The sequence below is a fragment of the Centropristis striata genome, chromosome 16, assembly GCF_030273125.1.
Source record: "Centropristis striata isolate RG_2023a ecotype Rhode Island chromosome 16, C.striata_1.0, whole genome shotgun sequence".
NCBI classification, from domain to species: domain Eukaryota; kingdom Metazoa; phylum Chordata; class Actinopteri; order Perciformes; family Serranidae; genus Centropristis; species Centropristis striata.
Genome location: NC_081532.1, coordinates 28,958,298 through 28,977,994, shown reverse-complemented (window position 1 = coordinate 28,977,994; position 19,697 = coordinate 28,958,298). Strand labels below are relative to the sequence as shown.

General features: G+C 36.4%; 1 protein-coding gene across 1 annotated transcript; it reads left to right on the top strand.

The window, feature by feature from the left end:
* The first annotated feature begins 1,518 nt into the window (after positions 1-1,518).
* Positions 1,519-16,321, top strand: tpp1 (tripeptidyl peptidase I). The gene is made up of 13 exons (XM_059353396.1): positions 1,519-1,586; positions 2,906-2,980; positions 4,478-4,617; positions 5,402-5,552; positions 6,757-6,878; positions 6,980-7,161; positions 7,830-8,028; positions 10,072-10,260; positions 11,221-11,293; positions 11,877-11,997; positions 12,075-12,236; positions 13,888-14,013; positions 15,224-16,321. The coding sequence occupies exons 1-13, from the start codon at positions 1,576-1,578 to the stop codon at positions 15,362-15,364; spliced, it is 1,692 nt and encodes a 563-aa protein (XP_059209379.1). The 5' UTR covers positions 1,519-1,575; the 3' UTR covers positions 15,365-16,321.
* Positions 16,322-19,697: the final 3,376 nt, after the last annotated feature.

The window sequence follows — 19,697 nt, the reverse complement described above, 5'->3', positions numbered from 1 at the left end:
AATAATCCTTGGCTTCATTACATTATAATGCATACTGTGTGTATGCCAACTTAGATGCTGGTTAGGGCCACATTTTTTTCCTTCATTGACACTACCACACCTTCTTGGTTGCCATCTCAATTACTTGCATAACTTGCTGAACGTGTCAACAGGAGGTTCAGGTGAATAAGAGGGTTTTTCTTGTGGCTTGGCTTTGGCTTTGTTGCTTTTGCGGAGTGGAGCCTTGACCTTCCTCAGTGGTCCTGATGCGTCTTCGTCTCTGGCTGATTCACACTGCTTACGGCCTGGAAACACAGAAGACAGTTTGCCTGCATGCAACTCATAAGTTACCTCAATAATAGCCAACTGTTTAACAGCAGCTGCCACATAATACAACACCGATTTTAACTTCACATCACCAAGTCACTTTACTGGCTAATATCTAGCCATTTTCCATGATTTTCTTGATAATAACCAAAATTATTATCAAGAAAACCATGGAAAATGTCTAGATATCTGCTCTTAAATTAAACTCTTATCAGCTATTTTTTGTTGTTTTCATTATATTTGTCCAAACAAATGTACCTTTAGTTGTACCATGCATTAAAATGAACAAGAAGTTGAAGAAAACAAGGGTGGTCTAATAATCCCCCGACACAAAATACAATAAAACAGAATTATTAAGACAAAAATTAAATTAAAAAATATATACAGGTACTATTAGTATCAACGTTGTTATATTGACGTTATATTGCTTTTTATTTAAAAATAAATAAATTACAACGGAGTATAAGGGCCACATTTAGAAGAAAAAAAAATAATTACGAGATTAAAGTCTTAAATATTGAATTAATTACACGAATAAAGTCGAAAATATTAAATTACTTACGAGAATAAAGTCTTAAATATTGAATTAATTACGAGAATAAAGTCGTAAATATTGAATAAATTAGAGGAGAGTTGTTAAAATAAGGGGCGTGGAGCATTTCGTAGAAATGTACTTTAAGATAGGTTTAACAAACAAGGAGATACTAAATATTTTGACACATCAGCATCATATTATCATAAGTATAAGGAGTAATATACAAGAAATTGCATCTATTCCGCAGTATTTTAGACATACTTCCGTTTTAAGTAGAACAGCCTTCCAATTATGTATGACTTTATTCTCGTTATTTATTAATTATTTTCGACTTTATTCTCGTAATTAATTCAATATTTTCGACTTTATCCTCGTAATTAATTAAATATTTACGACTTTAATCTCGTAATTAATTTATTTTTCTAAATGTGGCCCTAGTACTCCGTCGTAATATATAAATAATAAAATAAAATAAAATTAAATTAAATACAAATAAATGGAATAAAAAATACAAATACAAATTAATGAAAGAAAAGAAAAGAAAAGAAAAGAAAAGAAAAGAAAAGCTGAATGTGTCTGAATAATACATCCACGTTCAGAACAAACTTAATGCACTCAAAAAAAAGAAAAACGAAAATGAAAACAAAATCACGTGAAGGCGTGTCACGTGACCGGCGCCTCTATAACAGCCTGCAGACAGCAGCTGAGTTCAGACCTGAACCAGCCGAGGAGCCATGAACACACTGTGAGTGCTATAAATAAGTTCATAGTTGTGCATTTTTGAAGAGATAAATGGGAAAGAAAGAAGCTAGATAACGTTTACTCTTTCTAACGTGTGTCGTATCGTGGCGCACTTTGTATTGTATGTTTTTAGCGGCTGTGCTGAGCAGACAGACGGATAGCAGCCCGGCTAACATAGCGGGTCAAAGTGTTAACAATACGTTAAGGCTACTATAACAAATAATTTGTGTTCTTGTTATCAATTAAGAATGGTTAGATACCTTTTTCTTACGTTTGTATCTGTGGGTTAATAAATGTGTGTATTTGACCTACGAAGTCACATTGAGAGACTTTGTTCTTGGCTTCATTCCATTATGATTCATACTGGTTAACTTAAATGTTGGGTAGGGCCACACTTTTCATCGACACTACCACAGGGCCACACGTAGGACCGTGCACTTAACCAGGTATGATGAAACTGCAATTTTAAATATGTTTACAGTGCAGTAACTTAACATATTTCATGCTCAATGCATGTATAACAGTATAGGAATACAAAAGGTTTGAAGCAAATAAAAAAATAACCACTTACTAATTTTGTGCATTTTTACACTGCACTTTTAAGATTTCATGCAGAAATGCATGTAGTTGTACTGAGGGCCACTTCAAGTGAGGGTGCGGGCCGTATGCGGCCCCCGGGCCTCCAGTTGCCCATCCCTGAAGTATGTGTATGCAGAACAGTATTGTAGTTAACACAAGAAGGGAAACAGAAGTTAACAATAGAAGGGAAATACTGAAACAAATACAAAAAATACAGAATTTAAATAATATTACTGCTAACAAGTTGTCAGGTAATTACATAAGTCATCCATCATTTGTACAGTCATGGAAAACAATATTTTATATATATATATATATATATATATATAATAGACCACTTCATTGTCATTGTCTTCATGTCTGGTACAACTAAAGGTACATTTGTTTGGACAAATATAATGATAACAACAAAAATAGCTGATAATAGTTTAATTTAAGAGCTGATATCTAGCCATTTTCCATGGTTTTCTTGATAATGACCAAAATAATTATCAAGAAAACCATGAAAAATGGCTAGAGATCAAAGGATTCAGATACATCTCTTTACCAATAATCTTGCTAGTTAGATCCAGCACCTTTCTCTAAAAACTGATTGTCTGCGGGCATTCCCACATATAATGGAAAAGAGAGTCCTTCTGGTTGTTGCATTTAAGTCTCTTAGCTTCTATATTCTTAAGACTGTCTTCTGAATCACTGCATGTTTAAATGTTATACATAACTGTGCTGTGTTTCTGCTTCCACCAGGTTGACCTTCTCCATCTCCTTGTTATTCAGCTCGTCGGTCTGGAGTGGATATCTGGAATATGACCAAGATGTCTTGTGAGCAAATCCACTTTAAGAGCCATTCCCTTAACTCTGTGTCATTTAGTTAATATCTCACCCTGTTTAAACCCTTTTTAGAAAATTTGAGAGTCCAACCTTATTGATTCCTTTTCATTGATAAAGACCAGTCTTGACAGCCCAAATGTGCAGCAAGGATGTATATAAATTGGGAAACCTTTATATATATTTTTGGATAAGGAGTGTGGGTTATTTGTCTGGAAAACTGCCAAGCTAGGGCTGAACAAGTAATTGGAATTTAATCAAAGTGGCAATATGGATAAGAGCAATTTTCAAATCACAGGAGGCACAATAGTTGTTAAATACCCTTCTGAACTGTGTGTTGTTGTGCTGCAGAAATGCACAAAATATATTTTACAGACAAATAAAAATCTTTGTTTGGTACAGATCCTCACAAAACGCACCATAATAATCTTAATATAGTTTTCAAGGGAAAATAATTGTGCAAAAAATGATTATCCCCCCCAATACCGTGAATCATATCAATTGCAATATCGGTCTAAAAAAATATATATATTTTTTTTCCAAACTTTACAGCCCTACTTTTGGCCTGTTATCTCTGTGCTGATGTTTTAACCCTCCTGTTATGTCTTTTTCAGGAACAGCAATAACCCAGGGCATGTTTTATTATCCAAAAGTCAGAAATGAAAAAACTCCAAGTAAACATTGTTTATATTTCATTAATAACTCCATAACTAACCATTACAATCAATATTTAGGGCAATGGTGTTCTTTACCTCTCACAGATCATAGTTCAATGAGGATAATTCATTCGTTTTTCATAAAAAAAATGTTAAAACTTCTTTTTTAATGTACACTGGAAAGACCTACATATACAATAGTTTTACATGACATTGATTTTTTTTTAATTTTATTTTACATTTTTAATTCTTTTCTTTTCATGAAAAAATACTTCTAACAATTGTTTTATTTTAAACCTATTTTTAACCAACATAAGAGGAGAGTTAAGGGTCATGTAATGTATGCTGTTAATATACGGCTGTCTTGGAAGCCTTAACTGCACCAAGTTTCATTTAACACTAAAATAACACCTAAATTTAGAAGACACAAAATGACAAAAAAATACACAAAATTACCAAAAAGAGACACAACAACAGACGCAAACTGACCAAAAAAGACACACAAAAAAGACACAAAATGATTAGAAAAAAGACACAAATGACCAAAAAAGACACAGAACACACAAAATGACAAAAAAAAGACACAAAATGACAAAAAAATACACAAAATGATCAAAAAGAGACACAACAGACACAAAATGACCAACAAACACACAACAGGCACAAAATGACCAAAAAACACTCACACAGAAGACACAAAATGACAAAAAAAAGACACAACAACAGACACAAAATGGTTGGTCAGCAGCTACTGTATATATTCAGTTTCACAGTGTTGGGTAAAGCAAGTCTCCTTTAGTAAAACATAATGAAAATGTTTTCCCTCTTTCCTCAGAATACCGGACGACTGGACTCACGTGGGTCCAGTTGACCCCACAGAGGAGCTGGAGCTGACCTTCGCCCTGAAGCAGCAAAACATCGACCAGGTGGAGGAGATCCTCCGTCGCGTGTCTGACCCTGACTCATATGCATATGGTAGGGCTCTGTCAGATAATTGTCTTGAAGAAACCCCTGAAGATTAAGGATCTAATAATGATGATCTACCCTGATTTAAAAAAAAAAAAAAAAAAGCTGGGACCTACATTCAGCTGAATACAGGACAAAGACCTCTAATGCTCAAACTGGGGTTCTTATTCTTTCTGCATCTCTACGTAATATTTTTCATAGTTACTTTGAGTTTCATTTTCATTATCATACACATCTTACAAAAAGAAAGAATGACTTGCATATTCCTTTCTCTAGGACCTTTGTTGCTAAATCTTCATTTGTCTGTCAAGGTGTGGTGCAGTGGAATGACATAAAAAAACAGAATCATGTTCCTCTTTAAATACATTTAAGACCAAGCTCAAAAAATCCCTATCATAGTGATTTGTTTGTATTTTTTGTTGAATTTTTAAATTTTCATTTAGCTTTGTAATTTAAGTAAAGTATAGTTATTTATAGGTTTAAGAGGGAGGGTTGCTTATTGGCCCTTTGGTTTTTTTTTGTTGTTGTTTTTTTTTAATCTTTCCAGCACATTTTAAGTGTTTCTTGTACTGTTCTGTCTTTATAATTGTATGTTTGTCCAAACAAAACCAGGCATTGAAATGAACAGGAAATTGAAGACAACAATGGTAGTCTAATAATTTTTTCCATGACTGTATATACACTCATCCTGATTTGGTGCATTCTGTTTTTATGTACATTTTACACAGCGACCTAACTTTTTTTGGAGTTGTGGTTGTACAGAGTGACAGAGGCCTGTTTTTATCCTCTGCAGGTCAATACCTCACCCTGCAGGAAGTGTCCTCCCTTGTGAGTCCGTCTGAACTGACCCAGAAGGTGGTGCATCACTGGCTGCGGAGCCATGGGATTACAAACTGCCTGACAGTACACACTCAGGACTTTTTACAGTGCACCATGACTGCAGAGTAAGCATATCTTTTTATGCAACCCATTGTTCTGCTTACTCAGCAGTGATATCTACTTGCTCTTGACACAGTTAAGACACAAAAGAGAACCTTCTCCGCTCAACTTCCCTCTGTGTATAAATCATGTGAAGGCCACGCTTTTATCTCGTGAGACTGTTCCTCTTTCTGTGGTTATTTGTTAAAATCAAACTCATAAATCTAGGCTAAGGTGATTGGATCTTAAAAAACACCCTACCCTCCCTAACCCAACCTCTGATACGTTTTACTTACTGACAATAGTTAAATAATATGTTAGTTTCTGCTTATTAAAGACCGTGACTCTGTGTTGTAGCATGGGATCATGGGAGTTGTTGTCTTCACCACCATTGCTGTCAGTTTCTTCTGGTTGGGATTCCTTCAACGTTGATTGTTCAGAAGGTTTTTAACAGGAGCTGAATTGTTCCTTGTAGTCTCCTCTTTCCAAAACAAATGAATCCAGTGATTAAACCCATCATACGCTCTGTATGAACAAACTTTCTGTTAAAATAACTGTTTTTCTGATGGTGTTTGGCAGGTATGTGACCTTTCAGACATCTGTGAACTGAAATCCTTCATCTGGTTTGAAATATATAGTTAAAACGACTGAAAATCTGAAACAATAGGCGCATTTCCATTAGGGTAAAAAGTGACCCTGGGAAAGTCTCAGGCCACGCCGTCTCAAATGGTCGCTCACTCGGTGTGTCTCCATTACAAAAAAAGGCCCCAGAGGAATGTACGAGACTCCGAAGGCGACGTATGGTTTTCGAATAATCACATAATCACTTGGGGACAGTTTTGACCATGGCATCACGTACGTGAAGGATTTAACACGGGAGACGCTCCAAACATAAAACAATAAGGAAAGAGATGGAAACTGCAGAGCTTGCTGTGCTTCTTGTCGCTGTGTTCATATACATATTGGCGATTATTATTGTTGTGACTACTCGCTACTTCGCCTGCTTTTAAAAATGGCGAGTGTTGTTGTGGCCTTGAGTCCTGCATCACATCCTGCTTAGTGGTCTATCCAATCAGCAGCCAAGCTTTTGACCCTGCTCTTCGACAGGGCCAAAAAACGTCTGGTCTTGCATACAAGCCAATGAGCTACTTTAAAAACCTGCATATGTTTGTCTATGATGGAGGACTTTTGTAGATATTGGTTTTTTTTTTTTTTTTTTTGTGAATTCAGGGTTGCAGAGACCCTGCTTCCAGGTAGCAAGTTCAAACGTTACACCAGGAACGGCCAGTCTGTGGTGAGGTCTGCAGCGCCGTACTCTGTTCATGATGATGTTCACCAACACCTGGACTTTGGTGAGAACGAGTTCTATAGCTGTCATCTGTCACTGCTCTATATTTAGGTTAGGATCTGTACTGACATTGCTGGATGTTTTTGTGTGTGTGTGTTTCCACAGTTGGAGGGCTTCACCGTCTCCCTCCTAAAGGCCAGGACCTTAGCAAAGCCTCTAACAGGAAGCAGAAGCAGTCTGAGGCAGGGGTCCACCTGGGCGTGACTCCCGCCGTCCTGAGGGCACGTTACAACCTCACAGCCGCTGATGTGGGAACAGCTCCAGACAACAGCCAGGCAGTAGCTCAGGTGTGACCCTCCCTTCATTATAAAACATTGTGTGTTTGCTGTTTGATATGAAACCACTGTAACAGGGATCGGCAGACATTACTTACAAAAGAGCCATTGTTGGCCAAAAAAAAGAGAAAAAATGTTGAAATGGAGCCGCAAACCAGCCTACTAAGTCTATTAATTATTTATTAATATGATTTTGTCAGAGTTCTGCGAGGTCACAAGTACAAATGAGAGGCTGGACACTGAAGTAATACCTCAGGAGATTTGGAATTGAAAGCTAGCCCCAGCGAGGGAAACTCAAAACTAGACTTAAAGTTGGCTAAATGTAGATGTTAAGGCGCTGGGCCGGACTTTCGTAAGCTATGATGCACATTCAAGTTGACTAAAATGTAAAAAAAAAAAAAAAAAAAAAAAAAAAAGTTGTAACGCTCTATATAAGCTACACAATTTTACAATCAAAGAATACAAATTGCTTTTGGCCCGACACCAATGATAAATGAAAATTTATATGTAAAGAAATAACCGTTTAATTTCGTATAATGTTTTTTGTCACAGTCACATGGAGCCACTGCAGACGGCCTAAAGAGCAGCATGTGGCTCCGGAGCCACAGGTTGCCCACCTCTGCACAATAATCTCACAGCAGCTAGGTTTACTTTCTGACCTTGGTTGTTTTCTCCTTCAGTTCTTGGAGCAGTACTACAGCCCTGCAGACCTGTCAGAGTTCATGGGTATCTATGGCAGGAGCTTCAAGCATCTCTCTAAGGTGGACCGGGTCGTCGGCACTCAGGGAGCAGGAAAGGCCGGTATTGAGGCCAGTCTGGACATAGAGTACATCATGAGCACGGGGGCAAACATCTCCACGTGGTTCTTCACCAATCCAGGTCTGTGTGACAGAGTAAAGCTTCAACACTGTGTGTGGAGGACTGAAAGGAGTTAAGGAATTAAATTGACATTGAAACAGGGTTTGAAGATTAACCAGATTTTACTTCAAATTTTAATTTTAGCTACCAGATTATGAACATAGAAGATACTCAAGATAAAACTTTTATTGTGTCACATTCTTTTGGCTCTGGTTTTGATTTATGTTATGAATACTGCTGTGCTCTTTCTCCCGAGTTTCTGGCGGGGATATGTACATTTTAGTTTTCACAAAATGCTGAATATACAGTAATGGAAAAAATTATTAGAGCACCCTTGTTTTCTTCAATTTCTTGTTAATTTTAATGCCTGGTAAAAGTAATTGTACATTTGTTTGAACAAATATAATGATAACAACAAAAATATCTAATAAGAGTTTGATTTAAGAGCTGATATCTAGACATTTTTCATGGTTTTCTTGATAATGATTGTGGTTATTATCAAGAAAACCATGGAAAATGACACATAGGTCACAAGAAAAATACAAAACAAGAAAATGTACATGAACATTGCGGCCAAAGGTAACATTATTTAAGAACAAGAGTTCTTGAGGATCCATTCAAAAGAGAGTACATGAGTGTAGAGAAAATTTACATTCATATAAATATGCAGAGGGTATAATTATTCTGATCCAGGTTCATTCATTAAATTTAAATTAATTTAATATAACCTATACAACGTCCCCATACACTTTGAAACACCTCTTGTTTATTCTTAAGCATGTATGTAATTCTTTCCAGGGGTAAACATAAAGCTCATTCCTTAAACCACTGTGAAATCCTTGGTTTACCAATGTTTTTCCATGTTAAAGCAATCACTCGCTTTGCCTGTAGCAAACACAAACTAGAACATTTCCTCTGTCTACTGTTTAAAGTTTAAATGGAGAAGTTATGCTGGAGAAGTAGACGTTTAAAAATCTCCAATTATTGTTCATTTTCGCTCATTTCTTTCCGGCCGTCCCATTAATTTCAATGCAAAATTTTGGGCAGTTTTTCATATTCTGTAGAGAAAAGTAATAGCACACCGATCCCGATCAAACTACCAGTGCTTCGCCCCGAGCACTGGTCCCTACAGCTATTGCTGTAGGGACCAGTGCTCGGTGTGATTGCCCCGAGGCCCTAATAAAACTGGTTCATGTTGTCTTGTTATGGGTATAGACCAAGTGCTGACTACAGGTTTAGTTGTTTTTGGTAGGTTTTCACAGTGCACTGCAACATGTTTGTTCTAATTCATTTTGATCTAATTATTTTATATATATATTTATTGAATACATGTTTAGTATTTTTCGGTAGGTTGTGAAAGGCCACTTACATGATAGTTGATCTCATTCATTTAATTGGGCACATTTATATATTTTATTTCCCTTTTTTTTAAAAAACATTTTTATCTTGAGACATTAACCCTCCTTTTATGTTTGTTTTTTCAGGAACAGCAATAACCCCGGGCATGTTTAATTATCAAAAAGTGTCAGCAACTTAAAAAATCCCAATAAACATTGTTTATATTTCATTAATAACACAATACATTACTAACCATCTCAATCAATATTTAGTGCAATGGCATTCTTTACCTCTCAAGGTTCAATGAGGATAATTCACACTTTTTTTTAATAAAAAAAAAATCCATGTTAAAACTTTTTATGTACCTTGGAAAGACCTACATATAAAATTATTTTTAACAATTTTTTTTTACATTTTTATTTTCATGAAAAATGCTTTTAACTATTTTTTTTTTTTTTTTTTTTTTTAGATTTTTACAATTTGAAACGGGTCAATTTGACTAGCAACATAACAGGAGGGTTAATCATAATCATAAGCAGGCCAAGTGTCCACAATTACAATTTAAAATGAATATCTGGCGTTAAGTAGCTAACAAGTTGACACCATGCGAAGAAAAACAACAGAAAGCTAATTGTAATACTTGCTGTGATTAACATGATGATTTCTTTCCTTGTTACAACCTCGCCTCCCACATTTAAGCTCACTCATTTCCTTGTTGTCCTTCAGGTCGCCATGAGTCCCAGGAGCCTTTCCTCCAGTGGATGGTTTTGCTGAGCAACATGTCTGACCTGCCCTGGGTTCACACTGTCAGCTACGGAGACGATGAAGACAGCCTGTCTACTGCATACATGACACGAATCAATACAGAGTTCAAGAAGGCTGGAATCAGGGGAATTTCTCTGCTCTTTGCTTCTGGTCAGTAAGGAGGAAGCATATACAATCATGGAAAACATTATTAGACCATTTTTCCCTTCAATGTCTTGTTCATGTTAATGCCTGGTACAACTAAAGGTACATTTGTTTGGACAAATATAATGATAACAACAAAAATAGCTGATATCTAACCATTTTTCATGGTTTTCTTGATAATGATTTTGGTTATTATCAAGAAAACCATGAAAATGGCCACATATCAGCTCTTAAATTAAACTCTTATGAGCTATTTTTGTTGTTATCATTATATGTGTCCAAACAAATGTACCTTTAGTTGTACCAGGCATTAAAATGAACAAGAAACTTAAGGAAACAAGGGTGGTCTAATATTTTTGTCCTTGACTGTAGCACATTAAACAAGCCTTAAAAACACTCATGGCACACAGAGATACCAATGTGTCAGCAAATATGATCTGAAAAGCCTCTGTCTGTCTTCAGGGTGGTTTCTTTTGAAAATTAGATTTTCAAAGTCACTCCTGTTATGTGCAAGGCTGCAACTTCTCACTAGTTTGTGGTCTACTTTCTAATTCCTCTAGTTTTGTCGGTTAAAAAACATATTCCTGTTTTCAGCTGAGACAGATGACAAAACTTAAACAAATGGGGAACTGCAAGCTGAAACTGTTGTAATGACCTTAGAGGGAGCTGATTATGTGACAAAAATGAGACGGCCTTGTTCTCTTTAGCGACTCGTCAACCTGCTGTGGCTTTGCTCCATTGTTACTGTTAAACCCTATTTCACAGGGAACCTGAAAACACCCATGAACACACCACTATTGTTCTAAGTAAACACCCTTTGAGTCCAAATTACTTTGTAAAAACAGGTTTGCACAAGGGCTGTCAGTTTATCAGTGAGATGTGCTGTAAGATTATCCGCAACCTCTTCAGTCTGATGAGTGTCTCTTGCAGTATTTGATGTCTGCCATCTCTTTGTTTCATGCTCAGGTGACAGCGGTGCAGGCTGCAGACATTTGGGTAAAGAACAAAACTCTTTCAGGCCGAGTTTTCCTGCATCAAGGTAAAACACACAAATTGATACTGGATACTTTGTCTCATGCTATGGTTTGTGTTATGGTAGTTAACAAAGACGGGAAAATTGATATTGGTTTTGAAATTGTGCAAAAAGTACAATTTCACTGACTCATCAGCGAGGTTTTCCAACTGAACAACTTTGGCTATTAGTAGTGTCCATATCACTATTTCATCATATGTTTCTGCACAACCTTCATTGCAGTAAATTCTCATCATTATTGTTATTAAACTTCAGAGTATAGGCAATAATTCATTCAGTGCTTATGTTGAAACTGACTTCACAAAGTGCTTCACAATTTTGGATGCTGACATGTAAATAAAAAGAACTATAAATCCTACATTGAAAGGAAGTTTATAAATGCACACTTGATATTCTCCTGCAGCTTGAAAAACATCAGTAAGGGAAATTTGCAAACAACCTGAATTTGTTATATCTTTTCGTTACATATCCTTTATTTCCAGTTTCTATGCTGGAAAAGGGATTTGCATGGTTTCTGTTTACACATCTGGCCCCTGGTCTAACAATGTTTGGGGACAGTAATCAACTATGTCCTGTCTCTTGTTCCCAGCCCATATGTGACTACAGTAGGAGGAACCTCATTCAAGAACCCTTTTAAGCTAACATATGAAGTTACAGATTACATCAGTGGAGGAGGCTTCAGCAACGTCTTCAAAATGCCCGACTACCAGGTAATAATGTCAGGTCATTAGCTTTTTTTAATGCTCAGTTTTCCAGATGGTGTGATTTATGTTGTGTGTGTTTGTAGGCCAGTGCAGTGGAGGGATATCTGAAGAGCGTAGCAGCAGCCCTCCCTCCTAAGACGTACTTCAACACCAGCGGCAGGGCTTACCCGGACCTGGCTGCACTGTCCGATAACTACTGGGTGGTCATCAACAGAGTACCCGTCCCCTGGGTGTCTGGGACTTCGGTAACATTTGTCCAATTTATACTTTTTAGTGAAAAAAGCATTGACAGTGTGATAGAACTGTTAACCCATTGACGCCTAGAACGCCTGTAAAACCTCTGGGCGATTTTATAATAAGCCACTAAAACCTGAAGTTTTTCTGGAAATTCAACAGAAGTGTCAAAGCTTCTACTAAATAATAGATTTTTCAGCCTCTGTAGCAGGTAGAAATGAAATTCAAAAAGTATTTGAGAGCTTATACAAATACTACAAAACAACGTATCCGCTTTCCAGGCTTCAATGGGTTAAGGCAGCAAAACAAAAAGACAGTTTTGCACAGTGACAAATTGCCCTGACCTAAATAGCATGTTCTGTTTCTTGAACCTGCTCTCCAACACTGTTCAGCATGTGTCAAAGCTCTCATATGTGTTTAGGGGACTTTTTCTGACTGACATTTCATTCTAAATCTATCTACAGGAACTATATCTGTTTTACATTATGCTACTAGAAGTAAATGGGGAAATACTTTTGCAATATTCATGAGTGGATTTAAGGGCAATAGGTTCCTGTACCAGAAATAACCCAAAATAAATATATGGTGAAGATTTGATTAGATGGGGTTTTTTAGAGGCTCCTGACTCTGTTAACTCCTTGGGTTTTGGCCAGGAGGCCCATTTGGTAATTCATCCATAAATCTATTGGTTGCTATTGTCAAGACTAGATTACCAACAGGGCCAAGCAGACCACCACTAAAGCTTATACAAATACTACAAAACGACGTATCCGCTTTCCAGGCTTCAATGGGTTAAATGGCTATACAATGATTTTCTTAATAATAGGAACAAAACAATTGGCAGGTATATATAAAAAAAAAAACTATAAGCAAGAAACATAAATAATGAAATCAAAACACATGAGCAAGGTATTTACATTTTCACTGTCCAAAAACCATTTATGTGTAGTTACATTTCTTTATTATTTGCTTTGATTGCTCACTTTATGATAGTTCAAGTCTCTGCGTCAACCTTTGTGGTCGGAGGCATCAATGATGGATAGAAAGGAACTTTATTAATCCCTCACCAATACAAAATAATAGAATAAAAGTTAAAAACAAGTATGAATGTGCAAAATTACAGAATGCAAAAGACAAAACAAATAAATACAGGGATATAATATACAAGAAGATATACTGTACGAGCTGATATTTATGTGAGGGAGTGCATAAACATTGCAAAAAATGAGTGCAAAAAACGTGCATGAAACAGCCAAGTTGTGGTTGATATTGTGTAGTGGATCAGGCCTGGTGCTCCTCCCCAACCTCTGTCCTCATTTGCCGCCTGCCTGAGTGGTGTTGTACAGTTTAATGCCAAAGGGACAAAGGAGTTGTTCAAATGTTTGTATAGCACTTGGGGAGAAGCATCCTGTCGCTGAACAAGCTCCTCTGGTTGCTGATGACGATGTGTATAGTTAAAAACGACTAAAAATCTTCAACAATGTGGCCTAAAACTGGAAAAAAGTCAACTCATGACAGCTTCTGTTACATGCAATACCTTAAAACCACTACACTCATTAACTTAAATGAAGTTATCAGTTTTGCATACAAGCCAATGAGCAACTTATAAAGCTGCATATGTTTGTCTATGATGCTTCATGGCGTCTCCCATAAACCTTCCAGGCGTCGACCCCTGTGGTCGGAGGCATGCTGTCTCTCATCAACGACCAGCGGCTGCTGAAGGGTCTGCCTGCCCTCGGCTTCCTCAACCCTCGCCTCTACCAGCTCAAAGGACAAGCTCTGTTTGATGTAAGTCAGGTTAATACTGGAGGGAAATCAACCTCGCCACTTTATTTGGTACACCTGTATCTATACATTTGGTAAAGGTAGAATTGGCTATGTTGTCAATTGACAATGTTCCATTTTGGTTGACATTGCCAGAGATATGTTAATTAAATTATAGGTATTTATAGAGGTCATAGACAGTATTTGATAATTCACCATAAACTATGACCTCAATGACAAAACATTCATAATTTAATTGACACCTATGATAGTGCCAAAAATGTATTATAGGTTTCAGAAAATATTTTAGGCCAGAACAGTTGTATTGGATTACATTAGACTGTATTGTATGGAATTGAAATGAAGGCTATATTAAGTAATTCATAATAAATACATTTCCCCAATAGATATGGATGACATCACTCTATGACCATCTATATATTCATATTTACAGTTCTTTATATATTTTTTGCCTCAATTTTTTTCAGGATTAATGTCATCCATATTTATTTCATTTTGTATGTATGTATTTAAAATATTGACCACTAACCTGCGTTAAGTTAACATAAACCCATGACGATTGTACAAAGCTTGCAGTGACCAAAATATATCATTCAAAGGGACATTTCTTTCAACCAGGAGTGTTGTGGCTGGCTGCAACTCAGCACCATGAATATACGTCCATGAAAAATATGAAAAATAATAAACTGAGCCTGGGGCTACACATGGTGTGGTGGTTAGCACTCTAGCAAAGTGGTCTCACAGCAAGAGGGTCGCAGGTTCAACTCCAGCCTGTGGCTCTTCTGTGTGGAGTTTGCATGTTCTCCCCGGGTACTCCGGCTTCCTCCCACAGTCCAAAAACATTCACTTAGGTTTAATTGGAGACTCTAAATTGTCAGTAGGCGTGAATGAGAGCGTGATTGTCTGTCTGTGTCGGCCCTGTGATAGTCTGGAGACCTGTCCAGGGTGAACCCGCCTCAGCTGGGAGCAGCTCCAGCCCCCCACAGCCAGAGGATAAGCAGTTAAAGATAATGAGTGAATTGATCTGAGCCTGTCAGTGGCAAAAACAAGCGCTTCCAGTAAATGTACAATGATGTTATCAATGTCGAGGCTACACTGTTTCATGGCTGCTGGTTACAACCCAATTAAAACAATCCACAGTTCCACGGGAACGTGGGAGGAGGGAAACCTGTTTGGAGCATATTTTGTAATCGTGATCTGGTTAAATCTCCAGGTGACTGAAGGCTGTCACCTGAGCTGTCTGGACGAACAGGTTCAGGGGAAAGGATTCTGCGCTGCACCATCGTGGGATCCTGTTACAGGCTGGGGGACACCAAACTACCCTGAACTGCTGGCTGCCCTGCTCACTGACTGAAACTCATGAGTGTGAAACTGTCAGGGCGCGTCTGCTCTGAGAGCAGGTACTATACACACATCCAAAGGCAGGACCGTGAAAAACAAAGCCCACACTTTAGATTCATCACTTTGCGTCTCAACATTAAATTCAATATGTAAAACAGAGTTATTCCACGCTTCAGGTTACATCGTTTTAGGATTGACTTACTTTTATCAATTAATTTTTTTTATTTTCTACAAAAGGCTTAAAACTGTTTCCTGAGATATTTTCAGGTCAGGGATAGTCAGCGGTTTGGGATTTTTAATGCTACACTGCAGCTGCTTGTTTCTGCTGTTCGCTGCATTTTAACTGACCCAGATTTCTTTGTGAATCTCTCACACACACTTACAGGCAGATTAGTGTTAACACTACGCCTTTAATTCATGCCGCAAGATAGGGAAAGGGAAGTGTGGGCAAACTGGTTGCTATGCATAAAGAACAACAATAAAAACATTAAAACGGCACTCCACCTCTCAGATAAGTCTATTTGAATAGGTTTTTATATCAAGTTAGATGTCAATAAAGAATCTAAATACCGGATGCAATAATTTCACCAGATCAGGCAATTTAACACTAAATAAGATATGGATTTGCTTTTTAGTGAGACTGAGATTGCCAAAATATGTGATATTGTTAGTCTATTTTGCCATACTACTCTGCAGGGATGAGCAAGATGCAAGTCATCATTTAACTGAATCACAAAGACTTTATTTGCATGCAATTCTATAAATGTCACTTGTGCATTTGAAATAAAATGGGAACACTCAGTATGTGGCTTAAGATTAACTGGACCTTTTTTAAAATCTTGATGTTTGTCGTTGTTTGCTCTGCGGCGACAAACTAACCAAATGCACTGAAATATGTGGGTTTAAAGTGATCCAGTAGTTCTACCCACCAGCATTGTTGCACTTGTTTTTAATCTTTAAACCATGTAAATCCTCAAATCAAATGTATTTGATGTGAAAGACTGCATGTGCTGCGTTGTTTTGTTAGTTTAAGACAGATTTTTACTTGGAGTCTGTGTGAAGGCTAATCTGATTGTTGCAGAAGAAATATAAAAAAAATGTAGAAAATGCCATGGAAATGAATTGCCAACTAATCTGAAAATCAATTTTCTCAACCAAAACTGCCAAACATTTCCTAGCTCTTGATACTGTTATTAAATTTGATTTAGTTACAGCCCCAAAATGATATTGGTGTTATTACTGAAGATCTGATTTTAACAACTTGTATCAGATTGAAACGTTTAATTTCCAGCGCTAGTTTTGACATTGTCCCCAGTCTCTCTTTTATCTTTGTCACGTGTGAAACAGAAAGAGTCGGCCTCATGCAAGAACAGCTTTGTGTTCTTATCTTAACTTTCTCTCAATCTGTAATATATTTAACCCAAAGTGAAATATACAATACATTCTTAAAAAATGTCACATAACTCATCTGGACCACTCGTATAAAGGAGCATCTCAATAAATTAGAATATCATAGAAAAGTTTATTTATGTCAGTAATTCAATTAAAAAAGTGGAAATGACTATTATATACAGTCATTGAAAAATATATTGGACCATTTTTTCATGATTTTCTTGATAATGGTTTTGGTTATTAAACCATGGATAATGTCTAGATATCAGCTCTTAAATTTAACTCTTATGAGCTATTTTTTTGCCATCATTATATTTGTCCAAACAAATGTACCTTTTAGTTGTACCAGGCATTAAAATGAACAAGAAATTGAAGAAAACAATGGTTCATGTTTTAGTTTATTCAATTTCTCCTAATTATAATGATTATGGTTTACATTTAATGAAGACCTAAAATTCAGTGTCTCAAAATTGAATATTACAAAAGGCAGAAGACAATTTTAAAAGTTTGTTTACTATGGAAATGTTGGCCCCTGAAAAGTATGTCCATCTATATGACTCAATACTTGGTTGGAGCTATTTGTCTTGAACTGCTGGAAATTGACTTTTTTCATGTTTATGCTGAAATGAAAATTCTAAATGAGAGGAAATTGGTGAACTGGCAAGCTGACCCTGAATCACTTGTAGAAGCCACTTAAGAAAAGATCTGTTCGTGTGAGTGGTTCTTGCATGAGGCCCAGTGAGCTGAGTGTGTTTGAATAATTGTTACAATTACCCAGCTGTAAGATGCCACTTCCTAGCTGCTCAACTTAAGTTTCAAGATGTGATACAATTGTGTATATGCAGTGTGCTGAAAAATAAAAGGACAAACTAAAGAACTTCCACTTCCTTCTTCTTTCTCTGTTAATGGTTTCCTTGTACCAAACGAAGAAATGTAGTGAAGTACGTTATCAAATGACTGTTCTTAAACTGCTGAAGCAGCCGCAAATTCTGATAACAAAGTCTGTCAACATAGAGCTGCACATGTGATGTTTCCAACAAACGATTACCTTTAACCCTCTGAATCCCAAGCCATTTCAGAATGTGTTTTTTTTTTTTTTTCTCTTTTTACATATTATTCACTGTGACCTTTTATTTCACTGCAATATATATATCCAGCACATCATGAATAGAAGTGGAAACAACTCAAAAATGTCTTTTTTGCAGTTTAACACATGACATTATGATGACATAATTCATTAAAATATTACTCTGATGAATTACATTTGTGTCATGAATATTGGACAAACTAAATTGGGGTCTCCACACCACTATATATATATATTTTGCTATTTGTTGCTAAGGAGCACAGAATTTAATGTTTTTACCAGGATCTGAATATTCCAAACTGTTTCTTTTTGCAGACATGTAACAAAGTGATTTTGACAGAAATCACAATTTTCAGCTTCGGTTTGGTTACTTTTTCTAATGGATACTTTTGTAACCTATGATCTGTTCAAGGACCGTCAGAAAGTTCAAATTCAAACGATAATCCCTGGTTCAACAGTTTAAGATAAACATCTGTTTTTGTTGATCTCTTAAAGAAAACATATGTTTCAACCCATAGTTCAGAGGCTTAAAGAGAGGCTCTTTTATATAGTGAAATTAAAATAATCCCACTTGTGAGGTTAATATCAAGATCTCTCTCTAGTATTTCTGAAAAACGTTCCATTATCCCAGTAAAATCCCCACAGGGGCCTGAGTTGCTCCATTTTTTTTTCAAATTTTTTGAGCAGCTCCACTATTTATCTCTAAATGACATCCAGGGTTCTTCCCTCTTTTCCTTCAGTCAAATTAAAGCATTTTCAAGGTGTATTTCAAACCTTTAGCAGCACCTTTCAGCTGTGATAACTATATTTTTGGACATTTCTTGGTTATCTTTTGGACATCCCATAATATGGTGTTTTTCTGTCATTTCTGGTCATATTATGCTCTAATATGTATCAACAGACTATCATTGACCCACTTTAGGCATTTGAAAATGTGAATTTTTGACAAATCAACATGCTATAGTATGAGCTTTTTTTGAGGGGGTAATCTTTGGACATCCCATAATGTGGTGTTTTTTTTGCTCTATTTGAACAAACTATACTACTACATGTATCAACAAACTATAATTGACCCATTTTAAGCATTTTAAAATTTGACCATTTTTGACAGAAATTGACATGCTATAGTGACTTTTTTTTTGAGTGGGCAATTTTTGGACATTCATAATACTGTGTTTTCCTGTAATTTCTGGCCATATTATGCTCTAAGATGTATACCTTAGAGCATAATATGGCCAGAAATTACACACACAAATTGGCCCATTTTAAGTGTTTCTAGGCATTTTAAAATTTGGCCATTTTTGACTAAAATCATCATGCTATAGTATGACTTCGCTAATTTTTGACAAATTCCAGCACAGTCCAGTCCGTTTGTTTAATAGCTTACAACCATAAATGTCTAGCTTCAAAGGGAGTCTTTGATTAAAGTAATCAATATGACTGAATGCCAGTTTTTCTTTCTTTTTCTGTTCTGACATCAAACGGCACAGCAAGACATCGTTACCCCTGAAACTCGTCTTGTCCTGATTCCGTAATGTTTTTATAGATCTTCCTCTGAGTCTGTGCACGCAACTGCCAGTAACGTAGCTGTGACGTCAAGACCAAATTGGTCTGAACTATTACCATGATCAACATACTATTCTACAGCATTTTTGGACCAACAACACTGACCTTTTTTCTACATTATTTGGACATACTATAACATGTTTTTTTAATAATGTTGAACTGTTGTGTTAGTACCATGATTAATGTACTATACTGAACTAGTTTAGGCATTTTCATGCTGACTGTTTGACATTTTTGAACACAATGTAGTATGGCGTTTATTTTATTTTTGGACATACTATAACATTGTTTCTTTAAATAT